Source organism: Anomaloglossus baeobatrachus, chromosome 9 (assembly GCF_048569485.1).
Source record: "Anomaloglossus baeobatrachus isolate aAnoBae1 chromosome 9, aAnoBae1.hap1, whole genome shotgun sequence".
NCBI lineage: Eukaryota > Metazoa > Chordata > Amphibia > Anura > Aromobatidae > Anomaloglossus > Anomaloglossus baeobatrachus.
In genome coordinates, this window is record NC_134361.1 from 50507664 (window position 1) to 50523447 (window position 15784).

A 15784-nucleotide genomic window follows, 5' to 3' on the forward strand; every position below is an offset into this window, starting at 1 on the left:
CAATGGGTCGGAGGCAATGCATACGCAGATGGAGATCTTGAACCAAGAGCTCTATCTGCGCATGCGCCAACTCCGAGCACCATTATTTGAAGCCGCACATTTTCAGGATGGCGGCCCTTGCCTCACTGCCCGCAGCGCACCGCCCATAGCACAGCCCGCTGGCAGCACAGCCTCCAGTAACCATTCTCTACAAACCCCAGCAAGCTAGATTCGGATTTTAAGATGCACCCTTCATTTTCCTCCCAGTTTTTTGAGAGGAAAAGTGCTCCTTATAATCTGAAAAATACGGTATGTGACCTTATAAATAATTATTTGAGTATGTTTTATCGGAAAACACCTTGCGGTAGGAAAACCAAAACCTCCAAAAATTTTCTCGAAAAATTCCCCAGTTTCTAACAATAGGACAGTGTGGTCCATCAGGGATTAATATTCTTCTGCACACACAACTTCCTTTTGGTGAAGCACAACAGGAAACTCCATTGTGCGATGAGTAAAGGGTGCAACAAGAAGCCGGCCAAGCGTGACAGATCTATTATTGGTCTCATCAATTATTTTGGCTTTAAGTGACAATAATAAGACGTTTGTGCTATCGTAATGCCTGGTCCATTGACATTCACAAGTTATTTCCAGCAGATTTTATGTATGCAGACCATAAAATATAATTAGAGAACAAATCTAATAAACATCCAGAGCCATAAAAGATAATTTAATATGTGTTGGTTTTCTAAGAATCTAAAACATCTTTTGTAGGAATTTCCTTCATTGTTTAAAAAAACATAAAAAAAAAAAATCGCCCCCTCATGTTCCTTCCTGTGAGGCCAGAGCTTTTCATTCTCAGGCTGACGACACAATGGATGTCCAATCTGCAGACAAACACTCAGCTACGCCATTGTGAAAGAATACAGAGATCATTCCAGTTCTAAATGAACGAGCCTGACAGCGAAATGGCACCGAATCTGTGCTGTGTTTACGAGATGCAAGAATTGTCAAAAATTTGTGGCAAATGGGAATTTTATTTTTAACAGATAATCAAGGCATTGATCATGTAAAAAATAATAAAAAAAAAAAAGTCCAAGTGATTTGTAGAATAAAGAAACAAGAATTTATTCCGCTCAATACTACGTTTCTACCTAGTAGGGGCCTTTATCACACAATCATGCAAAAAGTCATCATGGTAGATGAAGACCTATACTCAAATCAAAACATAGCACTTCTCAATTGGGCGTAATAAATGTATTTTTCTACATCCCACTTGGACATTGAATGCTTTTTTTATACATAATAGACCAACCAATAATTGGCGTGTTTTGGTCTTGTTACCACTAAGCTTAAATTTGCCAAAAAGAGCATAGAACTTCTAAACAGTATTTATTTGTAAACTGACAACATAAGAGTTATTCACTTTGTATAAACGGGTCATGTAAAAAAATGCTATTTACTTGCAGATATGGGGTTAAGAGTGTTCTAAAGGCATGCTGCTGGCGGCTACTGGGAGGAAATGAGCTTTATTCCTCCAGGCAGCCTCCATCTTTCAGTCAGAAAGGTGAGACTTCGGTCACTGCTCAGTACATCGTGAGCTGTGGCTGTAATCTCGCCGCGGCATTGATTGACAGCCGGCTCAGCAGTGTCCCAGTGTTTGGGGACATAACATAACAGGTTGCCTTTATTATACAGAAAACAGTAAAATAACAACATAAACCAATTACAAGATCAGGGTCTACCCCTTGTCAATAAGGTCTTTTTTCACAGCCATGATCAGCATTGCCACCTTAGTATGACCACTGATGGAGAGGTAGCCTCCTCCAAAAACTAACTTATGTGCAGTGTTTTTGAATAGGAGGAGGAGGATGGATGGGTCTGGTCAAATCCCTTCCATCAGTGGCCATATTAAGTAAGACCGTGTCTATGCAGTCTGAAGAAGGGGTCAATGACAAGGGTTGGTGCATCACAATATTAGACTGTGTTCACATGTCCATTTATCTATTCCGTCTTATTAACAATCAGTTCTGCAAAACTAAGTAGATTGGCCCCATTGATTATTTTGGAGTTCGAATGGATTGAGTTTGTTCACAATGCAAAAAATAAATAAAATATAGTTGTGCATGCAGGCGTTTGGCAGTTTTAAAGACAGATTCCAAAAAGGGACCCCATAATAATCAATGGGACCATTCTGCCTCCATTTACAATGGATCACTTATTCCATTCATCTGTTCCTAAAACACAAAATGAAAGTCTAGAATATTTGAACAAAGCCTAAGATATCGATACTGAACTTTAAGCACCATTCCAGGATTATTTTTTTTTTTATTTCCGGGCCGGAGTTGTATTACAAATGTAAGTTCCCTGCCCCTAGGGATATACTTACCAGCTGCCGTCTTGTTATGTTCTTGGCACCGCTCTGGTCCTCTTCTGCTGATTGTGACCTTCCGGATCGCTCCAGTGTTTGCTGGGCGGGCAGGAGGTCACTTCTTACTGTAAGTCTATGAGAGCCAAAAGGCCAGAATGAGGCTCTCATAGAGTTACATTGAGAACTTGTGATCGATAGCTCTGACTTCCAGACAGTCAGGAGCTGCTGTGACAAGATGGCAGAAATGGAGAGGAGCAGTACCGGGAAGAGCAGATGGTGGTGACTTCTAAGAATTTTGCTAAGGGCAGGGAACAGATATTGTTACCACTCCAGTGAAGAGGAGGAGGGAAGGAAAAATATTTTCCGATTCATTTGTGATACTTAAAATTAAGGTGGACCAGTGTTCATGATCCATGCTTTGAGCTGAATACCAAGCCTAACTGCGCAGATGATGGCGGCTTGTAAGTATTTTGCTAGGGGCAGGGAGCAGACATGGTTACCACTCCAGTGAAGGAGGGGAGGGAAGGACAAACATTTTCCAATTAAATTATGATGCTTGAAATTAAGGTGTTCATGGTCCATGCTATGATCGGAATACCTAGTCTGACTGCTGGGTTTCCTAACCTGAGTCATCTGTCTCATACATATATACCTATGGGGCTTTTAGCTCAAGTCTGGAGACCCTGCGTTAAGGCCAATTATTCAATTCCGAGCATGGACATGTGAAATTGGCCTAAGGCAGTCAACAATAAAAGCTCCATGTACAATTCCCTTAATCCTTTTTCTTTAAAGGGTTAAAATTAAAATTTGACATTGACATAACAACCAATGGTCTGTATCTGTGTAACCAGGTCCTCGGTAGTTGTCTGGATATATAGGAGTAAACTGTCCCATAAATTTACTAGTTCAGATTTACTATTCTTGACATTTACGTAAAAGCACGATAAATTAGAGCAATCACCGTATTTGTGTGTGTAATATTTTTTTTTTTTTAGTTTTTTTTTTTTCTTTTTCACATTCAAAATGGTGTAAATACCAAAATACTGACAGTATGACACATCCATCTACAATACTTCATAATGCATATTTACACAAAAACATTAAAACTTTTTTTGTGTGAACTTTTTTTTACAGAATACCAGACCATATATATCTATTTAAATTAAAAATTCTATTTTGTACACATTTATACCATCTAGAATACTGACCACATAGCTCAAAGCTTCCTTTATAAATTATAGTCCCATCCGTTAGAGACATTTTGTCCCATTTTGTAACATTACATGGAACTCTAGTCCTTAAAAACAGACTCCGACATCAAATCCCCTCCGTTGTTAATGTTCATTTGCTCAGTTAGTTCTTCGTGCGTTATCGGCAAAGTAATTTTCGTTGCCGAGTCGATCTTGAAGAGGTTATCCATCTTGATTATAGGGTTGATGTTAAAGGACTTTTGAAAAGATTTGGAAGTGAAATAATATACAAAAGGGTCAAAACAGCAGTTCATCGTCGCGATACACAAGGTAATCGGATACATGGTCCGTGCGAATCTCTCAATTGAGCAGTTGGCTATCGCCTGTGAGCGTACCAAGGCATAAAGAAAGAGGATGGAATTGTAGGGCACGAAACACACGACGAAGATGGCGACGTGGACGATGATCATCTTCAGAACTTTCTCTTTGTTGGTTCCTATCTGACACAAGGTCGCCGGTTTCCTCAGTGTCCTTAAAACCAAAGAGGAGCAGGTAAGATTGAGGAGCAAGGGTATAAGAAATCCAACCACTTCGATAAACATGGTGATTTTCGACAAATAAGTTTTCCAGATGCTTTTCGAGAAGCCTTCGAAACAAGTGGTGGTCGTGTTGGACACATTGGTGGTAGAGAAAAGGGATGCGGAAATGCCTCCACTGAGGACTAAAATCCAAACTCCGGCACAAACAATGGCAGAATTTCTTCTCGTCCTAATGGTTCGAGAACGGAATGGGTAAACGATTGCCAGAAATCGATCTACACTGATACATGTAAGGAAAAGCATGCTTCCATAGATGTTTGTCAAGAATGCCGTGCCTGATATTTTGCACAAAGTGTCACCAAAGGGCCAATGGCGGTTGAAATTATAAAATATTTTAAAAGGAAGTGTGAATACAAACAGTAGGTCAGACACGGCAAGGTTGGTCATGTAAATGGCAGTCTCGTTGTGCATCTTCATTCTGAAGCAGAAGACGCAGAAAGAAGCACAGTTTGTGATCAATCCCAAGACGAATACTATGCTATAAACCACTCCGTAGAGGTTGTACTTGAAAGAGTCATCGATGGAGCAGGTCGTATTGCTGTAGTTTCCCATTCCAAGCTCCAGAATGTTCTGCTGAATCCTCTACGGATTCTAACTGTACCCATAGAATATTTTAGGAGCAATCTTGGCATGGCATGGCTACGAGGGGAAAAAGAAGGCCATGTTCAAATGTGTCTTCTCCTCCATAACACATTTTGGAAGTCTAAAAGAAAAACAAAATAATAAAATAATTAAAAAAAGTGTTAAATGCATTTTGGAACATATGCATTTTACATTTATACAGTCAGAATACTTAAGATTAGTAATTATCATCAAGCCAAGTCCTAGCAAGTGGAAGGGGTTGTCCACTTTCTAATGCCATAAAACTGTAGTGCGCACGTCTACAGCAAGCTTGATTAACTACTAGCAAAAAACACCCAGAAACTTTAATGAAAAGAACCCCCTACATTTTACAGCCCCCTTTCCATTAGGTCTTCACTAGAAGAGGCAACATTATGTTTCATTCTCCGAATGGTTGGGAATTCAAGTCGCGACCTTTCAAATATAACAAATGTATAAGTTAGTTATTGCTTGTATATAGCATAAACGTCTAAGATCTGAAGCCTGAAAAAGCCCATTTGTAGGGCGAAACATTGCATACGTTTTTCATGGAATAAAATATATGGAAAATACTTCCGGGATTCTGTCCACTTTTTTGATTTTTTTAAGATCGGAAGTCTGTCAATCAGTTTGGGAAATTAGTAGTACCACCCCATTTTTTAATTTATTTTTTAAAGACTTAAAAGGGAACCTGTCAGTAGATTTGGAGCCTATAAGCTGTGGCCACCATTCTAACATGCTGTATATAAGAGCCCAGGCCGCTATGTAAAACATAAACAAACACTTTATAATACTCACCTAGGGGGTCGCTGCGGTGCAGACTGGTCAAATAGGTGGCGCCATTCTCTAGAACCGGCACCTCCTCTTTCGGCCATCTTTGTTCTCCTTCTGAAGGCGGCGTGCATGCCGCATCCCACGTCATACACACTCGCCTGCACTGAGGTCCTGCGCAAGTGCACTTTGATCTGCCCTGCGCCTGTAAGGCCCCTTACACATTGCGTTTTTGTCTACGTTCACAGGTCCCGTCGCGGCATCCGTCCGGACCGCCCCTCCCCCACTCTGCAAAGCGTGCTCCGGACGCATGCGCCCGACAGGGCCATTCACTGTTATGGAGCGCACTGCGTTAGCGTGTGCTCTGTTTTGTGCCATTTTGTGCACATATACGTTTCTGCAGACGGACACCCGAACGTAGACCACCTACGTTCGGGTGTCCGTCTGCAGAAACGTATATGTACACAAAACAAAGCACACGCTAACGCAGAGCGCTCCATAACAGTGAATGGCCCTGTCGGGCGCATGCGTCTGGAGCACGCTTTGCAGAGTGGGGGAGGGGCGGTCCGGACGGATGCCCCGACGGGACCTGTGGACGTAGACAAAAACGCAATGTGTAAGGGGCCTAAGGGTGATGTGGGGCATTGACTTACAGTTGGCTCTACACTGATGTGCAGTCCCAGGGCATGCTTAAAGTGGCCACTCACAGTGCTGTTAGCGGTGACTGTAGCCGTGCCGGTACGCCTGCATGACTGAAATCCAGAAGTTCCTGGTAGGAATAAAGTTAATTTTCTCCCAGCTGCTGCACTTTCAGTACAGCGGTCGGGCACCTTTGTAACGCTGTTAATGTTCACTGCAGACTTACCCCTTATCTGTAGTTTAATAGCATTATTCAACATAACTGATTCCTTTTACGGTAAAGTCCATGCACACTCTGATGGATATACATTACTGAAAAATGTAGGGATATTTGGCTTTCGGGTAAAAATTTCAGGATGATCCTAAGACGCCCTCTAACCTTTTCAGATGAACTTAAATTTGACCTTCTCTAAACTTTTGGATGCACAATCAAACTTTTCAATGTTTCAGTACTTTGTGCACAACCTGCTGTCCAACAAGGAGCTTAATGGCAAAATTCACAACAGGTGTTTAATCCATAAATACCCAATAAATGTCAGGGTTCAATTAGAATTCATATAAAACACTGCAGTGCTCCTCATGCTGTTCACATTTTGACATCATGAGACCAAGACAACACCTAACAATTGACCAACAGTACTGCGCCATTGCGAGGCTTCAAGCAGGATGTTCTTAGACGGAAGTGTCCACTGAGCTTAGAATGTCACAAAGTGTCATCAACAGATTGCAACAGAGATACAGAGAGACGACTGGAAGAGGCACAGAAAGGCAGAGAAGAGAAGTGGACGGCCTTTGGCCACATCCCATACTGGATGATCCCTTCAGTGTGAACAATTCCCTTCGTAACAGGTTGATGAATGTCACGCAACTCCAGGCACATTTAAAGAAGGTAAAAAGGCACCCAAGTGTTACGTCAGACCATTTGAAACCATTTACATCAGTGTGGTGTGCGTGCTAGACGAACTACAAGGGTACCTGACCAACCACCAGGCACAGGCGTCATGATCTTGCTGGGTGAGGGACCAGTGGGCCTCAGTGCTGATCACCGATGAAAGTCTATTCACACTGAGCCGAAATGATGGCTGCCAACGATGATGGAGATGTCAAGAAGAGCGCTATGCATCAGCCACTGTTGTCACCAGATGAGCCTTTGGTGGTCATGGTGTTACAGTGTGAACCGATGTGTCTAGTCAATGCAGAACTGCCCTACGCTTTGTGAATGGTACAGTGACAGCCCCTACTACATGAATAACATCATTAATCCAGTCATTGTGTCTCTGCACGAACAACACAGACCTATTTTCGTCTTCATGGACAACAATGTTCCAGCTCATCGAGATTACATCATTAGGAAGGGCTGTTGGAGACTGGAAGATATCAAATGGAGCAGCCAACACTTTCTCCAGACCTGAATCCCATAGAAAACCTATGATATCAGCTAAGTCGCCATGTAGAGGCTCAAAACTCTGTACCCCAGAACCTCAATAATCTGAAGGGCCAACCTTCAAGAAGAGGCCATGCCTCAGCAGACAATAACTTGAGTTGTGAAAAGCAGGAGACATTGTTGTCAAGCTAAATGATGCTCAAGGCCACATGTGAAGTTACTGAGACATTGACATTTTTTGGGGGGGATATACCCACCACTGTTGTTGGCTTTTGTTTCAATAAATTGTTTGAGATGAGGAAATCACCATTGCTGCTTCTACTTAAATGGTCGACTTTCATGTTAAAACATCACTGTAGCGTGGACTTTTTACGTTTTTCATAACTTTCAACCAAAAGCTAAATATCACTAACTTTATGTGAGTACTATATGTGCTATTTTCTGTATATATAAGCCTTGTGTCTTCTAGAACTTGGATTATACTTCTATATGGTTCTCTAGATGACCGTGTGGTGAGAAAACAACTATACACGTGTACATAGTTAAGCCAAGGAGGCCAGATGCATGATAAAAAAAAAAATGATGGTCAGCCATAGCAATATAATAATAGGGGAATCTAAGTGAGTTTCGTGTGGTTATTTGATATAAGTAGAGGTTTAACTTTAAAACCAAAAGGCATTTCAGGATAGAGCAACACAAGCTCTGGCAAAGCTTAGTGACATTAAACAACTTAAAATCTGTTCTATAGACTGGGATTACAGTGCGCTCCGGTCTGGAGTCCAACAATTATAAAACATGTTTATGCTCGGCTGTAACTGGAATCAGGTCCCAAAGTATAAATATCAGTATATACATATCTGCCTGCAGAGAACAACAGTGGAGGTCGCACATGACGGGCCTAGATTCTGCACGGTTCAGTGAAACAATGTTGTGTCCATACATACCAAATGACTTTATAGGAAAGACTTCTGCCACATCTGCTCCTGGAATCATTAGAACTCACCAGATGTACCGTGAAACCTCACTCTATACACTTGACCCAATAGTCATCCCCCAGTTCTTATGGGATTGAACATACATATTTCTTACATAGAGCTTCTACTCGGGGGAGGGGGGGGGGGGGGGGGAGTTGAATGTGTAGCGCTGGCGTCTCTGCACTGACTTACTCACTGTCCCGGCCTGGTTGCGTCTTCCCTCACACTCCCCCGGCCATGCACATGTGCTGCTTCCTCCTTCTCATTCCGGGCCCTGTACATGTGTGACGCCCTGGACTAGTCAGGTCGTCCCAGGTAGTCCCATGCACACACACCCCCCTCCCTAAAAAGGTGACAGCAGCCAAACTTCAAAACCTTGTCACCACCCTCCAGTTTTGATGTCCACACCAGGGGGCAGAGCAAGCTGTTGACCCGCCCACCGAGGAGTTCACAGGCCTGGAGTTGAGGGTAGATGATTAGTCTTGACAGTAGAGGAGAGAAGTCAAGTTCAAGGGCAGACCTGTGACCAGGCCTGCCATAGTCTACCAGGTGTCTGGGTTGGAGCCCAGTCACCTCTGGCAAGGAGGCAGATGGTGGTGGCTGCCTGCAGGAGCTGGGATTACAGCCGGTGGAACCGTAGGGACTGGGGTCGGGTGGTGGCCCGCCGGTACCGAACCGGGGAGCAGATTGGAAACCGGAGCACCAGGAGGGGTACTCAGACCCAGTACGAAGCCCAGAAACTACCGGGCCGAGTCAAATCAACTGATTGAGGACTGGACTTTAGGACCTTTCCCACACAAGACCCGACTGAAGACAACAGCCCAACCATTAGGGTAAAGCCACCGCCAAGGCATAGAGACCCAAGGGGCCAGCGTCTGCGGGCAAACAGGGCTCTCCCGACACCCAGCAAGCCGGGGAGCGGACTACCGGTGCTTAGGCATAGGAGTCATACCATTTACATTAAGGAGGTGCAGGAGAAAGGTGGAAACCACCAACCTGTTAAGGGAGAAGCTGCAGCCGGCCGCGGGCCCCGTTCATCATCCCGTTTGGTTTACCAGAGACTCCAGTGTGTTGTGTCATAGTGAGTACACCAGTGTCTTCGGGCCGCGCACCGCGCCGCACCAGCACCCAGCATGCACCCGCTCCCCCACCTCAGCACCTCCCTCGGGCCCCCTGGACCATCACTCCCCTACCCACAGAGGGGTCAACACCAAGCTGCGCAACACCGTTCCCGGGAGGCCTAGTTAATGGCAGCGGTGGTGTCCATCCATTCACCACAACCCGTGGGTGGCATCACGAACTTACACCCCTAACAAACAACCGTGGCCCCGGCCGTGGAACTACCCACCGAAGTCCCTGCATGTAGCGCCAACCCCTTTGCAGAGCGATGTGACCCCCGGGTCCGTGAGGAGCTCGAGCCACCCACCATATGACACAGATCCAAGCGGCTCGGCAGCCGGCCGAGCCTGCGGGACGGTACACATGCTGCACAGGGTTCTCAGGAGTGCACCTAAGACATGTACACACACACACACACACACAGGCTCTCCTCTTAAAGGACCCACGAGGCACAGTGCATTTAAGGCATCCTGCCATTAGGGGGGGTGCCTGTGCAACACCTAGTTATTCAGTCAGTCTCCAGTTTGCTACCTAGCTAGTAGCTTAAGTACCTGCCTTCTCATACCAGTCTATGCCTGCCAGGCCCACCATTCCTGTCTGTACCTGCCTGTCAAACCTGGCTCAGTCACCTTGCTGGCACCCATCCATTCCTGAGTCCATCACCTGCCCTGGTGGTCAGCTGCCACAGTCCCGGTCACTTCACTGGGAGTGGAACCTGGCGTCCGCCTCGTGGTGGGTGCTTAGTTAAGCCATCCCACTAAAAGGGTAAGCCTGGGTCCTGCCAATGGTCCAGTGAGTTCACTAAACTCGTTCGCTGCCCCTACACCGGCTGAGCGTTACACAATGTAAGGCCAATTTTATGTCGGACATTCATGGCTTGAGATCGGATGGCAATGTCCACACCGGCCATAGGTCTCCTGCCCCAAACTCCACAACGACCGGATGTACACAGTGTACAGAGTGGAGCAACACCTCAACTCTTGCTCCTGCAGTTCAGATCTAATTAATTTGAATAACTATGGAGACCCTTATGGGTAGGGTTGTCTTTCCACTAGGACAAGGTTTCTTTTAGTAGAATACACCAGCTGGTGTACAGAATCTTCTAAGCTGACAAAGCTCCCTGGATAAAAATTATGCTAATTAGTTTCCCTTCCTCTGAAGGAGAGCTATTTATTGCAGAATAAAATAGCACCATTTGTACTATTTAGAAGAAAGCCCTGGGTTACTGGCAGGTAGGAAGTGGTCCACAGGGCTTTGGTAAGGTTACCAAAAAGCTATAACCAGATCATGAAAATCTTTTTGCTCAACTTAAATAACTATTAATGTTCAACCCTTTTAAGCAAGCAAATGGCCCAGAATTCATGGCAAAAAAGGCATATATACACTGACTAGCAAAAAGGGTAACAATCTTTTGAACTTTTTACTTTGAGGCTCCATATCTCACCATCCACTACAGCTTTGAGAGTGAGGCTACCTTCATTTTATAGACAATCATCTTGGCTATCCCATACATAAATCTGACTTGTAACTATTTACCCTATCATTGTCATCTCACTGCACGGTTATCATTTTGCTCCTGGTGGTGGATTTTTTTTCTTCCTGTATACTACAAATTACAACCTTTCCTCACATTTTCTAATAGTTCAGTGTATTTTTAGGTTTATTCCCAAGTGAAAGGTCATTGGTTCAAATCGAGGAGCAGCCTTGAAGAAGATTTTCCGAAGAAAAAAGAGAAACAGCATCATCCATAGTGGTCTCTCGGCCAAGAACATTGCCAAATTGCATCATGTGAGGCCATGACAGTTGGAAGAATATGAAATGAAGTCCGTCCAACCATTCAAAAGCCAAGAAATAGTAAGCCAAGACAAGGTAATATCAGTTCTCAGATGTCTATTTTACCTTGGCTGGTTATCAAAAATAGCGGGGAACCCCATTTCATTTTCAATTACTTATTTATTAGGTTAAACAATACTAAAAACACCCATTAGGGCCACATGAAGTGCAAGTGTATAATATGTAGGGGAGGGCAGGACATTGCTTTGGTCAACTTCCTGATTCATCTTCCTGTCTTTCAATCAACTTTATTGAGACATTAAAAAAAAAAAAGCATGTAAAAGCTGATAAAACCCCCCCCCACAAAAGTAAGAAGAGTTGCAGGAAATTCAGTTGCGTGAAAAGCCTGAAGAAACACTGATCATGTAGACATACCTGTGATGGTGGAATATGGGGGGTTGTGTATAATTTTGTGTAGGTTCGTATTCTAGGCGTGGTGCTCTGTCCATTCTGTGTATTCCTTGTGTGTACATTGTCTTGTTTGCAGCTTAATCACCTCCTGCCGGGCTTTTGTCCCTAAATCTGGGGGAGGGGGGCCTGGGATCCACCTAAACTCTCTGCTTACCTGGGAGATTCTTGATTCTTGCTGAGAAAAACAAGAGAGAAGGAGTAAGATCGATCCTCTGAAGGAGAAGCTGACACCCCAGAAAGACTGTGAAAACCCCCGATTTCCCTGGAAAATGACTGCTGGAGGATTGTGACTGATCCCAAGGACATTTATCCCATTACTGGACTACTTTACCCTCTGTGTGGTGGATTATTTGATGGACCTTCTGACTTGCTTGAAATAATTGTTCTTTGATGGTTCAATCATCTCTCGCTCTGTTGATTGTGTGATATCGGAGATGGACCCCACGACAATACCCTAAAACATTCAAAACTAAAAGATAAAATGGATTTTAAAGGAAAAAAAAAAAAAGTTAGAAAACATTCCCTGTACTTGTACCTTCCCTGACTTGTATATAAGGCAAAATTATAAAAAAAAGGCCTTCTCCATCCCTCAAGGGTATGTGGAAACAATCAGTGTTTGTTCAGGCTTTCACATAGCTGAATTGTTTTGCATGAATCCCGCACCTACACTCACTTGCGTATTGTGGCACTAAAAGGGTGCGGTTTTTTTTATCTTTGTTTCTTTGTTTAATCCAATAAATGAATAAATAGTATAAAAAAAAACAAAAACAAAAAACAAAACAAACAACGTGGGAGCCCTTCTAGTTTTGATAACCAGCCAAGGTAAAGCAGACAGCTGGGGGCTGATATTATCAGTCTGGGAAGTTCCCTGGTTATTTGGCCCTTGTTTCTTCAGTCCAATTTTTCCCCTCACATTGCACGTATCCGTTTTATACCCTAAGGGTCTGTGCGCACGTTGCATATCGACATGCGTTTACACAGCGTTTTGAACTGCAGCGTACTTCTGCGTCCCCAGCAAAGTCTATGAGAATTAAGGAAATTCCATGCGCACGTTAAGTTTTGAAACGCAGCGTTTTGCATGCCAAATTTTTTATTTACATAATCAATGCATTCTAAAACGCAACAGGTCACTTCTTTTGTGCGTTTTGGATGCTTGGAGCAAGCATCCAGAACGCATCCATTCTGCATCCACTCTGTATTTAAAATACATCCAAAATGCAGCGTTTTATTTGTCAAGCCAGAACGCAACGTGTGCACATACCCTTAAAAGGCAGCGAAAAGTGTTAAATGTGTCCAGCAAGAAGGACTAAATTATTCACCCCATATGTGCCACCATGAGAAAATTTGTACATGTTCTGTCTCATCTAATTTTAGGCTAAAGTTTAGGACAGGATTAATAAATTCCCCTCTTATGTTCTTTAGTCTTGGGGCATTGTTTGGGTATCACAATTTTTAGGTATGCAGTTGGCAAAAGAATGGAAGCGAGTGACATCTTATCCTATATTTAATTGGCTAAAAATTATTTTTAGGAAAGCAATTATGTCCATTGCATCGCAACAAGCACAAAGAAGGCTGTAAAGTGACCCTAGCGCTATACACGGCAAATGTGCATTTCCCCATACGTTGGCGTTGGACAAGGCTACGAGCAGCCAGCTGTTATCTGACACATTTCTGCATTTATTCTACCCATTCCTAAAAAGTCCGATTAGGAATCCCATAGGACTTGGATATTTACCTCAACATTCCTAAAGGATTAAAATACCACAAGGATCCCTTTGGATACTGAAGGCCATAAATCAGTGTGTTTAGCACATGTTCAAAGAGGCGGATGGATTTGGTGTCACTGATCCTACGACAACGTACACTTTATTATTGTAGGGGTGGCACGCTTTACACTGTATGAGTTATTCTATCAATCAATACAGCTGGAAAGCAAGATAAAAGCTTAAAACATGGCGAGACCCTCCAGAAAGAAAGGCTTTATGCTTCCCTGGATATTGTTTTTCCAACCAGATAAGTTCTAAATCTTCAAAACTCAAGTACAAGAATGGGCCCTCTCCTGTCCGGTCTGTGCGGGACATGACGGCTCTTCCCCCATGTAGATTGTACCACCCTGTCCTAGTCCCAGTGCGGCACCCCCACTCCCAGGCCTCCATGGTGTCACCACTCTCCTCACCTGCCCAGCAGCTCCACGCGCTCCTCTCCTGCCCCGTGGTCTGCCACGCATAGGACTTCTGTGAGTGCCTGTAAGGTGTGCATATGGCCACGCCCCCTTTCTTAAAAAGGGCCGGAGTATCATTACTGGGAACGGTTTCCTGAGGTCACCCATTACCCTGAAGTTATTTAAGTCTGCCTCCCCTTAGGGGAGGCACCTGAGCAACGTTACCTATTAGTTAAGGCATTGCTAGTTCTCAGGTCCCATTACGTTACTGTGTCTAGTTCTGCTTGTTGTGTCCTAGTACCAGTCTTGTGTTCCTAACCGGTGTCTCGTCCTAGAGCCTGATCACTACCACACCTCCGTGCCTCCATGTCTGAGTCACCACCTCCGTACTGTCAAGTCCGAGTCACCATCACCATGCTGCCACATCTGAGCACACCAGCACCGGACATTAAAGCCTAAGCCACACGGCATGAAAAGCGGAGCGAGTGGAAAGCGATGTTTTATTGCATTCCACTAGGACCAATATTACTCTATGTCCCAGCACCTATGAGTGATTATTTTCTCAGCCCTAATCGGACCGAGAAAACAATCACAGCATGCTGCAGGTGCAATGCGAGCCTTGTTTCTCTCGCACCCATTCAAGTCTATGGGGCGAGAGAAAAATCGCACTGCACTCGCAGTACACCAGTGTACTGCGAGTGCAGGGCAAGAATGGCAATAGCCGGCAACGGAGGAGAGAGGGAGATAAATGCCTCCCGCCCCTCCGCAGCGCCGGCTCGCCCCCCACAGATAAGGTCCGATCACATGATCGGACTTCAGTCGCAGTGACACTCGCATGACACTCGGCTCCTGTTGTGCTGCCAGTGTGAGCCGAGTGTCATGCGAGGGTCGCAGTAGATCCCCGTGTGGCCCCGGCCTAAGAGACTTTTCCAGTCCGTAAGAACCGACCTCCACTGGTTCCTGGCAGTCATGCATTTAGGGTCCCTGTGTTGCGTCGGACAATTCCTGTATAAGGGTTCGCTACTGGTTAGCTCCTCCAACGGAGTCCGGTGTATGGCCCAGTGGGTCCACTCACGGATGCTTGCGGCCCCTCGGCGACCGTAACATAGATGACGTCCAGCACATTGCGCAGACTAGGACAGGGCGCCCCTACACTGGATTTGACCTTTTATTCTTCATGATTAAGAGGACTATAAGAAAAAAACCAAAAAAAACCTTTATATCTATTAAACTTACCCCAATATGGTCCTCTTATGTCAGACTGTTGCCACAATCCAAGGGCCGCACATTATATTTGGTGCCCATTTACGGATGAGAGGAGATATATTTCTCCATTAATTCTGTGTCAGAAGTGACCGTGCTCAGCTGTTACTGCATCTGGCGTTCACTATAATGAAAGGTGACCATGCGAATACATGAAAGATTTACCAGGCTTCTGCCCCCAGCATTGGTGGGTCTCAGCTGTCAGACTTCCATTAATAAGACACTGATGGCAGATGTTATCATTGTGTAAATTTATATAGTGGAACAATCCTTTTAATAGTCCTGATGGTGCTCACACATTTTTTTGCCGACTAGTTGGTTGTCCTCAAAAAGACTCATAGTAAAAAGGAAAAAAGGGTCACACCCATTTGGCTAAAATAATAAAAAATAAAATAATAATAATAATAATAATAATAATAATAATAATAATAATAATAATAATATAAAAATAATAAAATACTACATGTACTGTATATACAAGGAGAATAGAGCC

General features: G+C 44.1%; 1 protein-coding gene across 4 annotated transcripts in view; it reads right to left on the minus strand.

Moving 5' to 3' along the window:
- Nucleotides 1–993: 993 nt before the first annotated feature.
- The window catches only part of LPAR4 (lysophosphatidic acid receptor 4), an 83983-nt gene continuing 69192 nt past the window's right edge, over nucleotides 994–15784 (minus strand). For all 4 annotated transcript variants that reach the window (XM_075323704.1, XM_075323703.1, XM_075323706.1 and 1 more), the window contains exon 2: nucleotides 994–4839. In XM_075323704.1, coding sequence (XP_075179819.1) covers nucleotides 3639–4688 — 1050 coding nt within the window. In that variant the 5' untranslated portion in view covers nucleotides 4689–4839 and the 3' untranslated portion in view covers nucleotides 994–3638. The remainder of the gene's footprint in view (nucleotides 4840–15784) is intronic.